Source organism: Bombus flavifrons, chromosome 1, assembly GCF_040668555.2.
Source record: "Bombus flavifrons isolate JBK064 chromosome 1, iyBomFlav1_principal, whole genome shotgun sequence".
Classification (NCBI taxonomy): domain Eukaryota; kingdom Metazoa; phylum Arthropoda; class Insecta; order Hymenoptera; family Apidae; genus Bombus; species Bombus flavifrons.
This window is the reverse complement of record NC_138442.1, coordinates 12,652,211-12,670,544: the sequence shown is the minus strand read 5'-3', so window position 1 is coordinate 12,670,544 and position 18,334 is coordinate 12,652,211. Positions and strand designations below refer to the sequence as shown.

The 18,334-nt window shown below is 35.8% G+C and overlaps 2 protein-coding genes across 9 annotated transcripts in view; one reads left to right on the top strand and one right to left on the bottom strand.

The window, feature by feature from the left end:
• The window catches only part of step (cytohesin steppke), a 58,852-nt gene extending 48,284 nt beyond the window's left edge, over window positions 1–10,568 (bottom strand). Inside the window, exons 1-2 of one of the 4 annotated variants that reach the window (XM_069120793.1) lie at window positions 10,393–10,568; window positions 7,000–7,073 (exon numbers count right to left, since the gene is read on the bottom strand). In XM_069120793.1, coding sequence (XP_068976894.1) covers window positions 7,000–7,073; window positions 10,393–10,471 — 153 coding nt within the window. In that variant the 5' untranslated portion in view covers window positions 10,472–10,568. Of the gene's footprint in view, window positions 1–1,458; window positions 1,598–1,671; window positions 1,789–6,999; window positions 7,074–7,840; window positions 7,991–10,392 lie in introns of those variants that run through there. The other 3 variants (XM_069120802.1, XM_069120821.1, XM_069120813.1) reach the window with 3 other exon arrangements.
• Window positions 6,125–17,348, top strand: LOC138183676 (lactosylceramide 4-alpha-galactosyltransferase-like). 5 transcript variants are annotated; one of them, XM_069121008.1, is made up of 6 exons: window positions 6,129–6,190; window positions 6,266–6,424; window positions 13,384–13,568; window positions 14,738–15,128; window positions 15,987–16,197; window positions 16,612–17,348. In XM_069121008.1, the coding sequence occupies exons 3-6, from the start codon at window positions 13,388–13,390 to the stop codon at window positions 16,879–16,881; spliced, it is 1,053 nt and encodes a 350-aa protein (XP_068977109.1). In that variant the 5' UTR covers window positions 6,129–6,190; window positions 6,266–6,424; window positions 13,384–13,387; the 3' UTR covers window positions 16,882–17,348. The 5 variants fall into 5 exon arrangements, with proteins under 5 accessions (XP_068977093.1, XP_068977109.1, XP_068977101.1 ...); XM_069120992.1 differs by having other exon boundaries at window positions 6,125–6,424; XM_069121000.1 differs by lacking the exons at window positions 6,129–6,190; window positions 6,266–6,424 and adding an exon at window positions 12,460–13,141.
• The last annotated feature ends 986 nt before the right edge of the window (window positions 17,349–18,334 follow it).

Sequence of the window (18,334 nt, the reverse complement as noted above, 5' to 3'; positions counted from 1 at the left end):
TAATCTATCTTAAACACATTAACTGCAGTGATACGCAATTTGCATGAAACTCAAATATCTTGGAACCTAGGAAATATTCGATCGATGTATAAACGTTCGAACACGTACGATCCACTGCAAATGATTCTAGAAACTTCGACTTCGGTACACGAATTTGCCAATTTTATTTTTTCGAAATTACAACAGGCAACGAGGCGTGAAGCAAAATTTTGCGGTTACCTAGAAGAAAATCGAAAGTGGCGACTTTCCAAGAGCGAGCGAAGTCGAGGGAAAGTTTTTGAAACTACGGCATAGAGAAATCGGAAAGAATCGGACGCGAGATGAGCCGGAGATATCGCGAGGGTGGGAGAAAAATGAGTTCTTTTTTCCTCGGTATTCACTATCCATCGCGGCTAATAAAATCGCAGCAATCGCTTCGAGGCCCACTGACCCGATTCCCATTCCTCGCTTTTCATATTTTCCGTGACCGAGACGCGTGCAAATTGAACTTTCTAAGTACGTTTCTGTACGAATCGGTCAATGAAGAACGCTGAAATCAACAGGTCTACTAACATGACTTTGTAACAAACGCCAGTCGTAGACGGTTATTTTCAAACCGAAACGTTTCGGTTCGTCCGTTTTTATCTCACATTTCAAATATGTTAAATAAGCAAAAATGAGATTAGAATGCTTGGAAGGGAGTTGAAATGTATATAGGTATAAGATAGAAATTAATTAAAACATTTTCGGGGATAGATGCATCGATATGTGTTAAGATTTTGTGATGTCATGATAATTGCCGATGCGATTGCACGAGACTTTCGTCATTCTTGCACGCGCGAAAATCACGGGGAACGATTCTATTTGCATCGCTAGAGTAATAAGCAACTTCGAGAACGACCTCAAAGTTAGCCAAATATTTATGATTTATTCGTTCGCTGCTTCGTTTCCAGATCGATTTCAATTGTCAATATGATCGTGACTGATTGACTCTTGCATCATCTTTGTCTCCGTATATCTTCGAATACTTCGTCCTCATGTTTTGTTATTTAACGCAATAGCTAAAGCCACGATGCTGACACGATTCGTCCGAAATCAACTTGCCGATCAAGATCCACGGACAACCATCCTTCCATATCGAATTGATATAAAAGTCCAATACAAAAGAGCATGATCTTTAAGTCGAAGTTCGAAAAATAAGATTATTTCTGATCTTTTAAAAGGTCAAAACCGTAACCTTGAATGCCAATCGATTTCAGACCGATTTTAATACGCTCGATGGATTAGTAATCAAAATTAGACTAAAAGATATAAACTTGCCCTTCCTTCGCAATTAATATTGAACAAAACAAAAATTATAGAAACAGTAGAGTGATAACGTTGAAAACACGCTGTCAATAGGAAAACCAGACACACACACATCATAAAACGAGCACCAGGAAATCGTATCCAAACAAGCTTTATCAGAACGAAATTCACCTTTCGAGCTCGTTTGCCAGGGCAGAACCAGATAACGGAGCACGAGCAGCAGCAGAGCCATCCTCGTCCGCCGCCACAACGAGAGCTTGACGTCATGGATGTCGAGGGTCAGGATCCACATGGATCAGACGACGGACCGCTAGATCGATTAAATCCATTTAGGAAGACCGACGAGCGCAAGAAACACTGAGGATATTCAGCGTGCGACTTTACCGATTATATATCTAGTCGACTCTCTTTTTTCTCTTTTGCCGATCGTGTTTACACTCGTTTGCTTCGTTACCGTCTATTGCTCCGTGGAACACGTTGAATGAAAGGCGTACGCGCGAGATCAATAGAAACGGAAACGATGAAAAGCTTAGGGATAATCGATATCTACCAGCGCACCAATGTCTCTGTAATTGGAACTGAAAGGGAACGTAACGCGACACGTGACGCGTATCGTACCGAATCCTTTGTTGATAGCTGCAACCTTGTTGCGGTTACGCGGAGAGCCCGTACGAGTGTTATCGCGACTGAACGATACCTTGATTTACGTTTAATTACGTTAAACAAAAGATGAAACCCGCGAAATGTCAATGGTAGCTTAATCGGAGGGAGATCTTTATCGAGATTCCTCGTGGCTAATTTCTCAGTTTCGATCGGTAAGATGCTTAGAAAATGATACAGATCTTCGTATGAAATAAATAGATATTGATAAGTATACTACACACGTGTGTTATGTTTTGTAAATATTTGCAGGAACTGAATCAATGTTCGATCATAATGCTTGAGAACTTAGTTCCGGCAACTACCAAAAACTCGATGCTATACGTCAATATCGTTGGTACTCCTCGACCTCACTAGCATGAAGAAATTCATCCATCAAACTTTTTAATTAGGTCGATCAAAATCAATTACTCGTTTATGGGGACAGTGTTAATAGATTAATTCCCGACGTCGGAAACTTTAACGTTACTCTATATTCTTCGATATTTACCTTTTCTCTCGGAAGCGTCGCAATATGAAATGCGCATGCGCGCACGCGTTTGTTATTTTATAGAAATTATACGGGATGTATAAGTAAATGAGAACCCTATCAATTATCACGGAAACGTTTTATCATAAAGACGACATCTTGGAGTTTTTGTGAGGGCAGATATGCGCGCGTGCCAAGCGCCAAAGATAGATAGCAGTCAGGAATTTTTAGGCAATCGGTCATTTGTTCGAACATAAGGTAAACACGATGCCCAACAACGTAACTACAGATAAAAAAAGAAAATCATTCGATTCGCCCCCTATGAAACATTATTGCAGCTATCAACGTGTCTTGTTTATGCTCGAATGTAATTATCAAAATTACATACAATATGAAACACATTGTGAATTATGGGGAGTTTGTGCAAAAAAATATTTAAGATTCGATATTAGAGGTTATGAACTCTCATCGATGTTTGCATGCAAATACATATGAGGTTAAAATATTTTTCATGTCTTTTAATAGTTTGCGAAATACTGATTTAGAAATTACGATACAATGTTTTTCTTATATAAAGGGAATATTCCATTCATATTTCATACTAAATAAGGAACACAAACGATAGGTAATTATTTACGTTACTCATTGATAACATACGTGTATATGCGAATTGTTCGAATGAACTTGATGACCTGTGTTCAAAGTCAGTTAATATCACGACTTCAGACTGTCTTACATAATAAAGAAAAAAGAAAGTTTAGAATTCATGTTTACAAACATAAGATAGAATTGCGTATGTGGCGCCCTCATGGTTCGCGACTGTGAACTTAAGCAATCGATAACATAGAAATCTAGTAACGACTACATTACCATTCAAACATTTGTTATTAAGCTTATCATTATTAAAAAGGACATGCATTAATCTTTGTCCCACGTATTTTTCATTTTTACAGACCTATTCAAACGGTCAAATTATTAATTGCAGCTGGATATTAAATTTCAAAATTAGATTTACGAAATTGCTACAGGACTATAAACTATCCTCATTGCTTATATCAACTATATTGCTATTCACGATAAACATTTCACGTAATAAGACACGAACTCATTTTACGTCGTAATTGATATTTCAAGTTGCAGGAACTGGTACATACTGCCATCTGACAAGGCAGCGGTAGTCACTTGGAGGACAATCGCGATTACTAATTGAACGTTGCTAATTGTCTAGCACAATCCGTCCAACGGTACTTCAAAGCTGCATACTTCGTTGCATTCCCGTGTTCGTTTTAAGTCTCCACCGAAGTCATTGGAGCCAGTTTCCCTTCGTAATGAGTTTCCCTGACAAAGCACTCCGACGTCTATTCAATTTCCTCGGTGTTATACATCTTCCTCCCTCGAGAAATAACGGTTTGCCGCGCGGTAAGTGCAAAGGAAACGTATAAGAAGTCTATTGTTACCGACAGAAGAGGACAGGAGGAGCACAGGTAAACCAGACTGAATAAGAAAAGAAACAATCTATGATCTATATCATGGGTTTTGGCTCTTTAAAGTGTAAGGTTAAGTAACTGCTGCCAACGAGTGAGCACTTTCTATTCCCTAATAAACTTCCTTTTAGTTAACTCATATGACATTACGATTCGATCAACTCGTGGTAATTTGACCAATTTTCGTATCATCTAATCTCTCCCTTTTTCTAAAAACCACTTTTCTGTCTACGAAATCTGGCATAACAATGTGCCTACAACAACATTACAGTTTTCTTCGCAATTAGAACTTAGAATTAATTTCAGAAAATGCTTAATCCTCATCTTCTGATTCCTTAAATATTCAGCAGCAATACAACAAACAAAAAAAAATAAAAGTAATGAAAAATGATAAAGAAACTCAAAAAATCGAAGAGTTTCTTCAGGTATAGGATGAAAGAAGCGTGGAGGATTTTCCTGAGCGAGACTAAGGGCGGTTCAGAGCGCAGCTATCGAAGAGGTCTAAGCTCGATCCCAAGATCCTCTTTCCATAGATGGACCCGTGGGGGATAAAAAAAGCACCTGACCAGTCTTTACCCGAGACTCGTCTGCGGACGAGGACTCCCGCTCCCTCGGAACCTATGTCTACCTTGGAGGACACAATGAGAACACGGTGCGCGCACAACAGCAGGTTGCGCGCCCATTTAAAAGGAGAAACGTAGGTACAATGCACTCCGAGTAACAAAACGGACGTCCACATAGACACGGAGAAACGCGACGAGCTGCTCTGAGCCGATGTTCGATGAGCGTCTACTATCTCGCTAAATAGTTCAAGCTGTTGTTAAACAACCGTTTATAGGAAAAACCTATGTTCGACCAGCAACACTTAATCGCATAGAGTAAGTCTCTCTCTCTCTCTCTTTTTCAATTAACAAATAAAACACAGTCCAGGTTGAAATTATGAAAATCGTATCTTAATTTTTCCTGATTTGGTAATTAATTTAACGATCATTGAATGTTTGGTCAATTTATCGTTTACGAAAATACATCGTTTGGAACATGTAGAATGTACCGAGTTTCCAATATGCGGTAAAACACTACTCATTGGAACGAAATATTTTCTTTTCACCATTACTTAAAATATATATACAGGGTGGTTGGTAATTGGTGGTACAAGCGGAAAGGGAGTGATTCTACGCGAAAAGAGAAGTCGAAAATATAGAATAAAAATTTTTTTTTTTTAATTTTTCCATCGAGACAACGATCTACAGTGAGATCCGTTATAACGTACCGCACGCGTACCGAGCGAAAATTCAAAGTCGATTTTCTCGAAAACAAAGCCTCAAACGAAAAATTTTTATTCTATATTTTCGACTTCTTTTTTCGCATAGAATCACTCCCTTTCAGCTTGTACCATTAGTTGCCAACCACCCTGTATATGTTTCGCGAGTTACATATTTTCACTTTATCATTTTAATTATAATTCTGTCGGAAGATGGTAAATTCAAAAAGCAAACGACCTGTTCAGACTTCCAACTCGCTGTTTTTTATCCGTCGAAAATTCCCAGGCTACGAAAACAGCTGACGATACACCGAGAAGACTAAAGGATAAAAGACCCCGAGACACCTGGCCAAGGTACGAGGCATGGCAAAAGTCGATGGATATCTTTCCCCGGAAATATACGAATACTTCACAGCGCCAAGCTCCCTTTTCATTCGTCCCCTTATCACGATTATTATTGAAAGAAACACTTCGGAACGGAGCACGAATTACCGATGAAGCAAAACTGATAGTGACGAGTGAGATCATTTCTTGTTTATTACGATAAGAGAGCCAGTTGAGAAACTGAATCGTTGTTCTAACGCGGTCACGTTTATTGTTCGCGATAATGCACAGCATTAGCTTCCGTAGGATAACTGTAATAAACGTAACAAGGGCACGATACATCGGACATGCGATTTTTTTTTAACGAGATCGAAATTCGTTTGATTCGTTGCCAGCAAAATTCGCTTCTTACAAAGGATACAATTTGCGTGACGAAAATTACCAAATGGTAACTATATGAAGTACGTACGAGGACGAAGGTTGTTAATGAAAAAATATCTTAAGACCGATTTATTATTAATATCGATTGGCAGTTTGCTCGCTGTAGCCACTGATGTTTACCAATCGAATCTACGACTTCCTATATATATGACAAAACATATTGTTTTTCTGAGTGCAATCTGTTTTTAAGATTAATCAGTAACTTCTTTGCGTTGATGTTAATCCACGTTAATGTGAGTGAAACAATAATACGTTCTGCTACTTGTATGTATGTTAACATTTCCTATCTATTCCTTTAGTTGCTGAACAAGCAGCGATCAGTATCCTTTCTGTTTGTAGTGTTTTTTTCCGATACTTCTACCTTCTACTTCTATATCATTATTGTGCTATTGTTGAGTTATTGTTGCCTCGTACAGAACTATTTTGTATAAGACATTTCTACTGCACGGTAAAGTACGTCGAATAAAACACTTTACTTCTTGTAGCAATAGTAGAAAGGTAAGAAGAATAATAGAAAATTTACTTAGATTAAATAGAAGAAAATTGAGAAAGTTTCTTAAACGGTGAATATAAGTAAATTTGTGCGAAAAGAAATTGATTATTCTTTACCAATAAACCGCAACAAAAAAGACTCAAGCCCGTTAACTTCTGAAGGAGTTCAACAATGTTATTATATATCATCATCATATCATCATATATTATATATTTACTTTCAAGTTTCATTGAAGATGCATCATTATTACAGAATTAAACGCAAAATGGGAACAGGAGTGTTATTATGTAGTAAAAATTACCGACGTCAAATATTTTCCCATTAAATATCTCAGCTTGCTAACATAGCCAAAAGATCGAATAAACTAGGTTTCGATAGGGCACGTTCTTCGCGAGCAAACAAATAACACGAACGGATAACAAGCAGAACAATAGAAATATTGTAAAATTTCGGTACGCGAGATATCGGATAAAACTGTGAAAAATTCTTTCTCACGACACCGTTTCGCTTATACAGGCAGAGTCGCTAGAACAGAATCGCGAAGGAGAAGAGGACAAGAGAAACAGGGCAATTTACTCACTTGTATCTCGAGTAGCAGCTCCGTCTTCTTTCGCCTGATGTCTATTAGAATCTTCTGGTGTTCTGGCGTCAATTCTGCGCAACAAAAAAGAGCAATCTTATTACGTGCACTTTCTTTTGCTATGCAATTGTGATATGTAATTTGTTCGCGTAAACGTTTTACATTAGCGGCAAAGTAACACACTTCGGCAAATGTTCCATTTCCATTGTTTCGAAGAAAATCAGTTATGAAATCAAATCAATGTCAACGCACGTTCGTCGATAAAAAAATGCCATAAATTTAACAGATTCCAAATCGTGTCATCCTTGTCGTAAACTACGTCGAAAAAGAAAATGTACTTTGTACTTTGAGGAAACTAATTACAAAGAAGATTACGGCTTTCCTATCGTATTTAGTCCAGACAACGAAGCAACGAAAATTGTCTCGTAACACTAGAATCATCGAATTCGTCAAAATGATGAATTTTGCATATTTTATGTTCGCAATTATTACACTTAGGTAGTAATACTTAGGTAGTATTTTTTCGAAAGGATTTATTAAAAATACTATCCAACGTTTTCAAATCAAATTAATATCTTCTTTTGCTCGTTTACACGATACCTTTGATAGATTCGAGCATTCGTTCGAGAATCGAAGATTCGTTTACAACGAAGACAGGAACGTGATTATGACATTACATAAATAACTGTTTATTTTTACCATATCACTTTGGTTGTAATTTTATTAATAGCACTCTATGTACGTGGCATATTTAGATACACCTTACGAGCGTTTTGTTCTAACGTCAATTTATACTAAACCGTTGAATGACAAATTTGCTTGTTACTCACGAACGACTTACACGTGTTCCATTCTTCGGTCTCGTAGCGTGTCGGCGTACAAAAGGGAGACAGAAGCTCGATCGCGAATCAATTAAACAAACAGATACGAACGATTAATAATTGATCGTGAACTTGATTGAACGACAACCGGTCTCGATTGGAGCAGCGTTCGAACACAATAGCACATCCTCGATGCCAGTCAGGCCGAGGAAGGGGCCTCATTAGAAGCAATTTAACGACAGATCTAAAAATAGGTCTTTCGAATTAAGGCTGGGGTCGTGGTACACGCACTGAATAAACGCAAATAGGATTAGACTTCGAAGGGGAACAAGTGGCAAATAAGTAGCTTTTATTATAAAAACCTTGAACCGCTTTTTGCAAAACTTTCATCTATTATCATCGAAATCATACGTGCTGCTATATCTTTTTTCATTTCGTCATCGTTCGAGCGATATATGTAGCTGAACGATATACGAGTAATTGACCGTTGCCCAAATTACAATGTTTTTATTATACAGGATGGTTGGTAACTGGTGGTACAAGCAGAAAGGGAATGATTCTACGCGAAAAAAGAAGTCGAAAATATAGAATAAAAATTTTTCGTTTGAGGCTTTGTTTTCGAGAAAATCGACTTTGAATTTTCGCTCGGTACGCGTAACGGATCTCACTGTAGATCGTACCACCAGTTACCAACCACCCTGTATATATTTTTTTATTAGAAACACATGTATACTGTACGCGAAAAACGAATATGTTGCTTCACTAATGCAGGATCATTATAATAGATTGACATTATTCGTTATATTCTTAGGATACTTTCGTCCCTATAATTAGCACTCCAGTCATGCGTGTGTAAGATCAATGCATACGATCACGTAACAGTAGACACGCATTCTTCATCGTATCGATCGTTTTTAAAAAAAGAATGAGCAATAAGACGAGATATCGATCACAGAGGATTGATAAAAATATAAGGATGTATCGTGTATAAGTAACTTTGTATCGAATTGAACTTACACAGAATTCATTGACACATCATTTTTAGGTAAAACAATTTTCCAAAGTTTTGAAATATCGTTTTATGCTTCTTTAGTTGTTTAGTCGAATAAAAGGTCGTTCAACTTGCTAGTCGTACCGTAATTACGGGACACCTTGTACAACTGAATAGTATTACTAACGACGACGCTCGAACAATTTAAATGCTACGGCAAAAATACTACCACTAGAATCTCAAAGCGTTAACCTTTAAGCATCACGAACTTAGGTTGCGCTTCTTCCTTCGAACGTTAGGCGCGTACCCGCTATAATTTAAGCCCTAATAAAAAGAAACAAAAATCGAGCGATTAAACGATGGTGCAGAAGAGAAATTTCAAAGAAGTAACATATCGTGATAAAATTGAATCGGAATGACACGATCATGGGGATAATAAAACGCGAATGAGTGTCGGAAGTTAATAAGGTGACTGTGGCGTATAATTTGCTCGTTTCCCGAGTGAGCGTAAACATGAAAATACAACAGAAGAACGACGGAGGGAGGAGAAAAGGAGGAGGAAATGGTGCACCGCGTTTCATACGCCATTCATAATGCGTTCTGCCACCTGCGCTACGTCGCAAGGGTACCGTATGATCCCGTGTCTCGACCTCCGCGCGAGGTTATGTAATTCGAACGGGTACGCTAACCTCTTCCTTTCGCGCGACGAACGGAAAGTCGCGCCGTTCGGATTAGGCTAGGTTACGTGGTCGAGCGGAACAATTAGAAACTGTTGCTTCGTCGATGGCACGAGGAACGTATAACGGGGTCGATAGCCGTGTTTCACAAATCAGAAAGGGTCTCATAGATCCTAATTGCAATACCGTTAACTCTCGATACGATACCTTCGATGGATACCATAACATTAAGAAACCATCACGTCGCCGATCTTGATACGACGATCCGTGATTGTCAGCAACATTAACGACGCTGTAGCGATAACAGTACTATCGTATTTCCAACGAGATTGGGACCGTCCCAACGCGTGTAGGTATAACACGCGATACGACGTTTTGCGTAATCGTGTGATTCACCAAGATATTTTGTTTCAAGATGCGCGAATGTAAACAGAAAAGATATCGAAACGACAAATGCATGGAAAGGTCTCTTTTTTTCTCAAGTATTGTACAATATCGATCGCTAATGGGTATAAAATTGTTTCCACGAGATTCCCGAATTCCAGTAAATCTTTTGCTCAGTCGCTCAATCTTCTTTGCTCTGTCTCTCTCTTTAATGCTACGAGAAGCTGCATTTTTGTTGACAGATGGAAGGTACACGTTCAAAAAATTTCGAACGTTTTATAACTCTTTATCAGACAGTTAGATACTACGAGACGAGAATCAGAGTTGAACGAATCCCGTAGATTTTCTCGAGGAAAAGAAAATTTCGTTTTGTTTACGGGATGTACACAATGGAAAAGTAGAAAGAGAGAGGGAGAGAGAGAGAGAGAGCGCGTGCGCTCTGACAGGGAAAACCTAGATTTTTGCCAGGTTGCTACGTACATAGAGACAGATAAATTAGGCTTATTGAAAATGTTCTTACCCGTTGTGCCGAACTGGTCGAGCTGGTGAGCACCAGAATTGACTCCCGCACCCCCCAGACCGTCCAGATCCTGCCACATTTCCGAAAACACGCACTTTCCGGACACACGCACGCACAGAATCACCCACCTTCACTCAAGCGGCGCCATTTTCACTGTGTACTGATTACTCTCGGCTTATACGATCTAAGCGCCCTCCTCGATGTCGTAGATCAATCTTCAACTAATAGCACGGCGGCGTTTATTTTTTATCGACGATTGCGTAATTGAAAACTATTGCACAAAAAAGTCAGTTAAAAATAATTTCACTCGTTCTACATATTTATGAAACGACCAGCTCTATTTTACTGTGGACAATTACAAAATAAATATACTATCACGTATTTATTTTTGAAGGAGGGAAAAGGTATAAAACGCTATTTGCTGAATTTGCAGATGAAAATAAGATCGATATTTCCAAATATATTACAGTAGAAGAATTAGACAAAATTATGTATAACTTTAAGCCCAGACGAAATACAAAATAAACATGACTTGTTATGTAAATTTCTTTTCTTAACCACATACTGCTTTGTCAACATATGTTAAGGAAGATCGTGCATTTACCAATCTCCATTGTTGCCCCTGAATTTATCGCAACCATTACGCAATTACAATTGCATATAGAATCTGTAGTACATAATCAATACACCATTATTGTATACTCGTATATTCATGTAATATTAATATTATATATAATTATGAATTGTATTAGTCATAATTCACAGACTATACGAGTTCCAAAAATATTAAGGTAATTTTTTATAAATTTTCGCTAATATTAAGCGAAAAAACTATTGTAAAACAAATACAACAATCAAATTTACTTCCAGCTTTTTTGTTAATTAATGATTATCAGAAACTACCACTTTTTACATTTATGTGACTCATTATTATTTGGCATGTCGCAAATTATATTCCAAAACATAGTTTATAATTGCCGTCGACCGGAAGATGATGATATGTCTGATCTTATACTACTGTGTTATTAACCATATCCACAACACAGAGTGCGATTGACATTTGTAAAAATTGCGGCATTGAACTAAGCAAAAATCATAGAAATAGCAATTGCACGCATAGTATTGTAGCATAATAGACCATCAATTATTGTAGTCGAATAGAGCATAGCATATAATACATGTATGTGTATGTATATTATCTAGCATATAGCGTAGCATTTACAACTGTTCATTTCCCAAGGTACGCGAATGCAAATATAATTATAATCATAAAATACAAGGTGGAATGAAAATGGTAATACGACCGAACAAGGGATGTATACTTAAATTTGGTTAATTCAGAACTAAACAAGAGTAAATAATCGGCAGCAGTTTAAACGAAATGTGAAAGTAAATAAAAAAATATGGAACGATAGTTTTTCATAAGGTGTTTCGTTTTTTAGAGAAAAATAAATTTAGAAATGTATCATGTACGTATATCAGATCAATTCGTGATTAAACATGTTCAAACTTTATTTTCTTGAAAATAAGGCCTTGAATAGGAAGATATTATTTAACATTATTTAATATTTTTAACTTATTTTCGCATATATAACAACCTCGTGCTGATTGCTTAGTCATACGTAGTTGATATCTAATCAAGTTATATAAAATATATTCGTAAAGTTTTTAACTCGATTTTTTCAGAAACGAAGCTCATATAAGAAAATTTTATTCTACCTTTTTAATTATGTTTCCATGTTAAAATCACCCCGAGGTCGGTTGGACTATGACTTCCGACCCACTCTGTATAGAGAGGAACAAGCCCTTTATAATTACTTTTTGATTTCTGAAAACATCCAGGGAAATTACTAAAGAAGTAGGTATTACAATAAATTTAAAACTATGTCTTTCAACAATATGAGCATCTAGAAGCTCTAAAATCTATTAGCTGTCAATAAGATTCTATCAATATTATTTATCAACAAGTAAAGAATAGTAATTAAGGAAATCCATAATAGATTTTGAAAAATGATTGAAAATATAAATTATAACAAAGATGGCCGATACAATAGCACGATGCAATTCGCAAAAAATAATTCATAATTTTCTAGTTATCTGCAGACAAGGAATCTCCACCTTCAGCAAAATGTTGATCGCGCAATGTACGTTTAGGTTTCACTTCGCATGCGCGCGACCACCAGTTCGACCACGTACAGACGATAGACGTGTTACTCGCGTACAGTATCGAGCAAAGAAATATAAATACGAAATTGTTAATTTATTGGCAAAACTATCTCTACGATCGTTACGACAGCCTTGAATAATAACTTAAACCTATACGTTACACATGATGGAAAGACCGTTTACATTCTAAAGTTTCACATATTTTATTCATAGGTTCAGTGTGTCAGTGGATGACAACCTTCATACTTTTTTTCGCAATGACAAGGAAAGAATAGAAAAAAATATTTGACTGAAAATTTTCTGGAAAAGTGCTGGGAGATGAATGTTTATTGGCAGTGTGTCGTTAGTGTAGCCAGCCAAAAATGATGTGCATCGACGAAAGTAATCAAGTAGTTTTAGTAGTGTTTGCGGAAAAAAGCCAATTACTCCGATACAAGTGTACGACGTTATGTTCCTTGAACGATACGCGCAGAACAAGCAGAACGACAGAATCAATCCCCGGTTTATTGATTCTGTGAGATGAACTAATTCGAAAAAAGGACAGGGGCTAGAGCTGTTACTACCCAACTCGTTGAGTAACCAGGTACATGGATTTCGACCAAGTGCAATTCTTTCAAAATATTGTTTACTCGTCGTCTAGTAAACTAATCTTTCTATCATATCAAAAATAAAACTACGTTGCTTGATTCAATATTAAGAAAGTTATTCTGTTTTGAAGGGTGTACGGAGACCTTTTTGACTAGTTATACGCATATATACTAATGTTGCTGACCACTCAGCATAACTAGTAAAACTATTATAAGTTGTAATCGGCTGTCATTCAAGGAAAATGAAAAAGAGGTTTGTCCTCGGCTTCCTGTGCACCATCGTAATTTTCATCCTGATGATTTCCACCGATAACGGTTTCATTCAACACATATCACCGTTCGTGATTGGTGTTTGGAACGACATCACGTGTTATGAAGAAGAAGGCGCGCCGGATGGCCTTCCGGATTTTGATCCGCAGTTAGGTTAGTTAAATTTAATTTATCTTATTTAATTACGATCATCCCTTGTAATTGATATTGCTTACCTTATGATACATGTAACAACTGCCTTACTACAAATCATCTATTTCATAATATTCCAATGAAACATCTCTACGGTGTTTCTAATCGGAACAACCAATCTTACACACATTTTATCTGTTCCTGTGAATTGTGTCGATTGAAGTGTACTTACATACGTACGTCGTTGTTTCTTTGGTGCAAGAAGACAACTCGGAAGAATTTTGGATGCATTTTTTTTCATTCTCTAACTGGTATGTTTGCCTTAGCTAATCGCAGAAGACTGACTCGTCAGCCAAACTCGTGAAGCTGAAGAGCAGGTCCTGCGTGGGTGGAGCTAATTTTGCTTCAAAAATTAGACAAAGTTGATTAGGATCGGACCATCCCTTCTAAGGCATTATGTAACAACTCAACTTTCTCGCTACTTACATGGGAGGCGGGGGATCATTAACTAATTGTAAGACATTTTTCAGGCTAGCAAAATTGCGCTTGTGCCTCGCTATTCATCTTCTTGAGGCTAGATAGCTGGCGTTGATATTGCTTGACTCAATAAACAAATGTTTTTGTCCAAGGACGAAATACAAATTCCAATGTAAATTTGTCTTCTTTCTCTACAAGATAAAGATCATATAACTTCAAGATAGGAATTGTTTAATCGGTAGTTATTTCCGTAACATAATTAATACCCTAAAAAATGTTTAAGATTTAATGTAAAATTTCGAGGGAAGTATTATCGCGAATTATTATGAAATTATCATTGAAAGAAGAAGAATTTTCAATTAATATTTCAATAATATTTTTCACCATATTTTTCTTTGTTGTTATGTAGATATGCCTGGTACACCCAAATGCTTCAAGCTAATTGTTTTAATTTAAATCCCTCGTGATACTAAAAAAAACAAATATTAATGATATATCTCATACTCCTAATATTATCACCTAAATTGATAATAACAATTTAGAGCGTGTCTATACAATCACGCGATTAACATTTTAAATGAAAAATAACCGATGCTTTTTACTATATCTTATCATTTATATTATTTTAAGACTGCTTATCAGGATCTTTTACCATTTTACTAGCAAATTTTGTAACCGTATAACTATTTTTCCTTTATACTAATCGACAACAGATAAACCAATGACGGATAGAAATATCTTCTTCCACGAGACATCCTGCTTCGATAAAGATGGTTTGGTGCTGAACGCTCGTCAAGCATGTGCCGTCGAATCCGCGGCTAAAATGAATCCAAGTATGAACGTGTATTTGCTGTTCATCTCCCCTTCGAAGATTTCGGATCAATCAAGAGAAATGTTCAATCAACTGCAAACCTATTCGAACGTTCGGATCAGGCATATTAAACCTGAAAAATACATGAGGGACACACCTCTGCATTTATGGTATAGTAGTGGCATATTGAAAAAAAGTTATTGGCCAAGAAGTCATATGTCAGATATTCTCAGATACCTGACCCTTTGGAAATATGGAGGAATATATTTGGATCTGGATGTTGTTGTCATCGCGTAAGCGCAATTATATAGCACTGTTAAATATGTACTTGTTAAATATTTACTGTCAGTGAGTTTAGAATAACGTGACTCTAAATTCATGTTCATATATTCTGCTAATTGTAAAATGACGAATTCATGAGAATATTGAGAAATCCGTCATGAGTATATTTCGTGTAAATATTATTCGCGAAAGGGGAAGTTTTCATTGTATAGGCTCTATGGGTGTGCAAAGTCCCGAAAATGTCGGGATCCCGGTATTCGAGACGGTTCAGGAAGAGATCGATTCGGGTTGGATGAATACCGAAAGTATCTCGGAGATTGAAAATCTCGAGATTCCCGAGAATCTCGAGAACTAGTTTTGTTTAATACGACCATGGTTTCGATTAGAAACAATTTTTATGTGCAGAAAAAGTTGTTCGGGATGATGATCTTGACAACATATTTCAAAATCATTGAAATTGAAGGTGGCTTCGTTATTCTGCATATTAATCGTCATTTTATATGTTTTAAAATCGAAAGGAAGGAAACTTATTTTGTGAAAGAAGTTTGAAATTACTACAAATGTATTTCGGATTTTCGACATTTTTGGGAATCCCAAGATTCTCAAGCCCCGAAATTGCTTCTAAATCTGTCTCAATATTTTCGGTATCTCGCACATCCCTATTAATCTCGTATTAATTATAGTAGAGTTGTGAGTTGCTTGCTATTTGCGTACTTGCTACACTAAACAAGAGGAATGCTTTATTTATTTATGTACTTTATATGTAAAAAAACAAGGAAATCATGCATGTTTTCATGGATTCTGATAGATTATAACATTTATAATTACAAAACCAATCGATAATATATTGTACGAAACGCTTGTGTCAGATCCCTCGAACGTTTAACAAATTTTGCTGGTGCCGAAGACTGGAAAAATGTTGCTGCCGGTGTTATGGGATTTGACGTTACAGAGTTGGGTCGTCGTATGGCAGATGCCTGCATTCGCGATATGCGAGCGAACTTCCGAGGTGACGTCTGGGGCAACAATGGTCCTGGTGTGATCACTAGAACGTTACAAAAACTCTGTTCAACTAAATACGTGAGTACAATAATTTGATACTTGTACAATAATTTGATTCGTTGAAAAGTATTATTTTTTTACGACGGCATTGAAATAAATTAATATCGCTATGACGTAAAGTGGGATAAGTATTGAATACGAATTTTATTCTTCAAAGTAATAATATATATATTATATATATTGATATATGTATTAGTAATATATAAATGAACGAAGTCAGCAGATCTAAATATGATATTCAGGAAAATTGATAATTTATCTTTATTATATTTTGCTTACTATGCTATTATATTATATGTAGTTAGAAAATAATGATTATACAGTACGGGAAACTTCCTCAATATTTTGTTAAATGTACAAGATTCAATATTTCAAATTATTCGTTGATTTAACTTTGAAGAAACGAATATATAACATTTTATCTTCTCTCAGGTTCGCGACATGACTACAAGTCGGTGTCATGGCTTTAAAGTTTTCTCTCCATCGACCTTTTATCCGATCCATTACGAGAAATGGAAGATATATTTTGAAACAAAGGACAAGAACACAACGATGCAGATCGTGGATAAGGCGATGGCCATTCACGTGTGGAATAAATTCAGCAAATTCGAAAAAGTGGACGTAAATAACGATGTTCCGTACGTGATCATCGCGAGAAAACATTGTCCAAAGATTTTTAACAATTGTGGAAAGACATTTTAAAGAATAGAAGTGAATCTAAACAAAATATCTTCTACATTATGTCTTGTATGTATGTACATAATTTTTTACAGTAACAAACTCTATGCTTTGTAGTTTGTACACCACTTCTTATCTAAATGGCCAGTACGGGTGCTTGTACTCATATTTTTCTTAAAATATTGGTAAAAGATGATGCAGTTCAATCAACCACCGTAGTCAGATGCAAAATTTATTGAAGAGCTGATTATTACAATATCAAAGACCAAATTCAGGAAAAAAAAGTAAAAACAAATAATATACATGTATACATATTGTATATCATATCTATCAAATCTATACATATCCTGCATCTAGTTACGTATCTATGGATAATAAGAGACTACAGTTTTAATCGTATCAAACCTTTGTTAAAATATCCACTATTAAATCAAGAAACTTTAGTAGAACGCGAGAAATGACGTTATTTATGAACTATATAAAAAATGATTGAGACAAAAATTGAAAAAGTCTTTCAATGTTTAAAAAACGCTGATACTGTGAAACATTCTTCCGCTGACGCGATTATATATCTTTGCATACCTCTTTCAGCAGCATTATCTCATCTTTTATTAACAAGTTAAGAAAAAGTTGAAGAGAAATGAAAATGTATTAAAAATCGTACTTGAAAGGAAAATACGAGCATACGTTAATTGATAACAAGGAAATACATATCAGAAATATGTACTGCGCAAGAGCGAATGAATGTAAAAATGAACATTTCTAACATTGAAATATACGAATTTAACGTCTAGAAAAAGAGAATGTTTATATTATATAAATGAATGTTTGATGACGTCGAATTGACTGCCTTGTGAACACCCTGTTAATGAACACAGTGTCGTTCGTGTTCCTATATACATAATATATATTTATATAATTCATGAATTATTATTATGCAAATACAAAAATCTTATTGTGCACCCGTTTTGAAGGTTTTATGTGTTTTGTATGCATTTACAACTATTTGCATACCCCGGTTGTATGTTGAGAAAGAAATAAAAAATATTAAACCCTTATACATGAAAAGATAATACAAACTTTTATTAATTCCGAGTATAACCTCAAAAATAAAAAAGATATTATACATATGTCGTATCATATAAATAAGTAGTTAATTGTGCGCAATAATAAGATACGTGAAATAAATGATTCGATAGTGAATATTTGCATCTTTACATTTTTAGTTACATCCATTTATAGATAGGCAGTGAAACTATACTCCCCTCTGCTTACATATACTGTAAAATATAATGCTGTTTTTATATTGACAGATAAAGCCATTAAAACTATTAAATTTACATAATTAATTAATTATCGAGATTTTGTAAGAGTAAAATGAATTCTATACATTGATATTAAGACAAATTAAGATTAATTAAACTACTATGTGCTTACATATATAAATTTCACTTTCATTTCCGTACGATATATGCGA